This window comes from Cariama cristata, unplaced genomic scaffold (assembly GCF_000690535.1).
Source record: "Cariama cristata isolate BGI_N322 unplaced genomic scaffold, ASM69053v1 scaffold24998, whole genome shotgun sequence".
Lineage (NCBI taxonomy): Eukaryota > Metazoa > Chordata > Aves > Cariamiformes > Cariamidae > Cariama > Cariama cristata.
The window spans coordinates 1-3,220 of NW_009629781.1; the positions used below are offsets into that span (position 1 = coordinate 1).

The 3,220-nt window shown below is 55.6% G+C and overlaps 1 protein-coding gene across 1 annotated transcript in view; it reads left to right on the forward strand.

Moving 5' to 3' along the window:
- The first annotated feature begins 2,699 nt into the window (after positions 1-2,699).
- Positions 2,700-3,220, forward strand: part of ASTN1 (astrotactin 1) — a 12,392-nt gene continuing 11,871 nt past the window's right edge. The window contains exons 1-2 of the mRNA XM_009705302.1: positions 2,700-2,710; positions 3,034-3,108. Coding sequence (XP_009703604.1) covers positions 2,700-2,710; positions 3,034-3,108 — 86 coding nt within the window. The remainder of the gene's footprint in view (positions 2,711-3,033; positions 3,109-3,220) is intronic.

Consider the following 3,220-nt stretch of genomic DNA (forward strand, 5'->3'; position numbering starts at 1 on the left):
CAGCGATGCTTCTGGTCTGCTCACCCTGGGCTTGAACTCCTGAGCTGCTAGTGAAAGGATGCGGTGAGCACCTTTGTCGGCGCCGCTTTCTCCCGGCATGCACTTGGAGCTGGTGCTTTGATGCCATGATGGGGTTTGGCATGGCCTTCCTTGTGCCACTCCCTGAGTGGAACACCCCAGGAGCACAAGGGGTCAGGGAACCAGACACGAAGTCACCTATTTCAGTGCGTAAGAGCTGACCACCTTCTCCTCCAGTGGCGTTTCAGCCACGCTCACGTGCAGCAGCTACTCAGTGCCTTCTGCAAAGCCCCCAGCCCCTCTGACCTCCCTGCCAGCTCCCTTCAAACCAACTGCTCTGGGTTAGGTCATCGTGGTTGCATCCTGCAGGCACTGGGCTTTGATCCCTCATCCCACCCATCTTGTCTAGAAGGGCTTTGCAGGGAGTGAGGACCGTCAGGAGCGCAGTTCTCAACGCTGGAAGTCAGTCTGGCCTCGTCCCTGTGGGGCTGCAATTCGAGCGTGGCCGGGGTTCTGTTGAGGTGGGTCAGAACATCACCAGCAGCACCAGGTCTGGAGGGCTTAGCAGGTATTTTGGGAGCTTCCACTCAAACCCAGGTGTGGAGCAAAGCCTAGCTGATGGTCCAGCTGGAAAAAGCAGAGAGGCCTGAAGATCATCCTGGGGATGCACTGGCAGCGCCTTGGCCTTGGGAACTTGCTGACTGAGTGTGGGGAGTCTGCTGGTTCTCAACTGCCCTGGTGATCCCCCATTTTGTTGTTTCAGGTACCTGCCTGAGTGCCAAGGCTTGCAGGGAGCTCAGAGCTGTCGTTTCTGGCCCGTTTAATCCAACCTGATCAGCCGCAGAGCTGCTTCTCATCAGTCTCGCTTTCCTTTGTATGCTCTGAAGACCATGCGACCAAAATACCTGCCAAGAGCAACAAAACCCAGAGCAGTGAGGTGCCTCTAGTGATGACAGAAAGTGGGGAGGGAGACAGCCACGCGGGCACAAGCTTGCATGCACGGGAGAGGAAGGAGGGGGTGAAACAGCGGCAGAGGCACAGGGGGCAAAAGGCAGCGATGGAGTAGGAGAGGTGTGCCTGGGGGAGGAGATCTCACCTCGTCCTCTGCAGCAGAATTCACAAGTCAGCAAGGGTACGTGGGTGGAAATATCAGCGCTGAGCTCCTGGAGAGCTTCTCTTGGAGGTGAGGAGGGATAAGTGCCTCTCGTTGAGCTGGAGGTCTTGTATGGAGACTGTCTCAGGGATTACCTGCAGAAGGTACCATGTCCTCACAGACGCGTTGGTTGTCCCTGCCACGTAGGCACATAGCTAAAGGCTGAAGATGCCTTTTAATGGGCCTTTTTTGACCCTGAGTACAGGCAAAGTGGGGCAGGCTGGGGAGATGCCACACAGTCCCTTCCTGGCACATGGAAACCTCTTCCCCGGCTCAAAGCCATCATCACAGGAATTTTAGCCACAGTTGGAAATTGCACCCTGGGTGGATGCAACGTGGCCTGGGTGCTGATTTCCACATCCCAGGCAGTTCCAAGCCCACCAGCCACATGTCCCCATCGTGTTTGCATCCGTGGGCTGCCAGATGTGCCATCTGGCAGAGGTCAAGCGACCACCGTGCCTCTGCAGCTCCTGCCGCGGCGCTGAGCTCCGCTGCAAGCCAAGAGCGGCTCTTCACAACCACTTTTCCACCCGAGTCGATGGGGAACAATACCTTGCCTCTGCTTTTGTTCCCTGCCTGGCGTGCTCCTGAGAAGCAAGAATAAAACCCATCTGCGGGAGCACTGGAAGGCGGAGGCGCCAAGCATTCAAGGTGTCGGCGAGACGCAAGGAGCGCATCGCTTTCCGGCCGAAGCTGACCTCATTCAGGGCAATCCGATCTGTGGGCTGAATGTAATCCCCCGCTCCCAGCCGACTGGATGGGAAAATGGCATTGTATCCCAGCGAGGAAATGAGACGGCGTGCTGTAATCCTGCAATCAGAATTTTTTTTTTTTTTTTTTTGTCCTTGCTGAAAAAACTTCAGATTAGAAATTAAAGTGCTTGTGCAGGAGAGCTGTAATTGCCTCTGGAGAAAATCCCCAGGCTTGTCAGCAGCACCTGATACTCTCACCCTGAATTTTAACAGCAGCGATGCGATGGGATGGAAAAATATCTCTTTCTGTCCCCAGCTCTGAGCTCTTGCAAAAGGGATTTGGAGCTTTAGGGTTTGGGAGCAGGGTTCATGTTGCCTGATTCAAAGCCCGCTGTGGTTGGGTCTCTGTGCCTCCCCTTGCTCTGCTTCATCAGCCTCACTCTGCAAGTCATCCTCTGCCAGCAGGGCTGTGCTGCTGCGGATGCATCTCCCAAGGTGTCATGGCCATGGGTGTCCCACCAAAGGGCACTGGCCACCGAATCGTGGTTGCACATCACCCTGTTCTATCTAGGGCAGCAGGGATGGAGGAGACGGGGCCATCAGCTCTCCAGCCTCCTGCTTGGCTCCAAGCTTCCAGCTTGTCTTCCAGAGCCCTCTGCAAAGTCCCACAGGGGCTGAGGCTTCCTCAGCTCCCCTCCCGAAACAATGAAACCCAAGGGGAATAAGGTGCGACCCGAGACCTGGCATGCTCCCCTGCAAAGGCCTCAGAGAGAGGGGGTTCAGCTGCGTTTTGGTTTTCTTTTTGCAATTTGATGGCTGTGACGCAAATCCCTAAAATGGGAGTCAGGTGAGTGGTACCTGAGTGTGCGGAAGCGTGAGGCTGATGATGCAGGGGTGACTGGAGTGCGCTGTACCCCAAAATAAAGGATGCGGTACACCACCGACCCGTTGGCAGGTTGTGACTGGAGTGAGGATCTGATGTTGTAGGAACCCCCAAATTAAGATCTTTGATGTGGGGCTATTTTATCACCTTGTCCTGGCTTGGTTTGAGCTGTTTTATCCCAGGACCTCTCTGCATGTGAACTGGGAGCTAAGCAAGGGAAGCGTTTTGAGCTGTGAGCGACAGCGGGGGCATGGTGCCAGTGTAATGCTGCTGGGTTTCTCTTCCAGGCCTTGGCCGTACACCATCTTCCAGCGTGGCTTTGACTTGGTGCTGGGCGAGCAGCCGTCCGACAAGATTTTTCGGTAAGTGATAAAGTCAACCTGGTCAGCGCATTTTAGGGCTCTAAAATACGACCCAGGGCATAGGGACAGGCTGGTAGCCCAGCTGGCAGGGCTGAGCGTGGCTGGCCCGTGG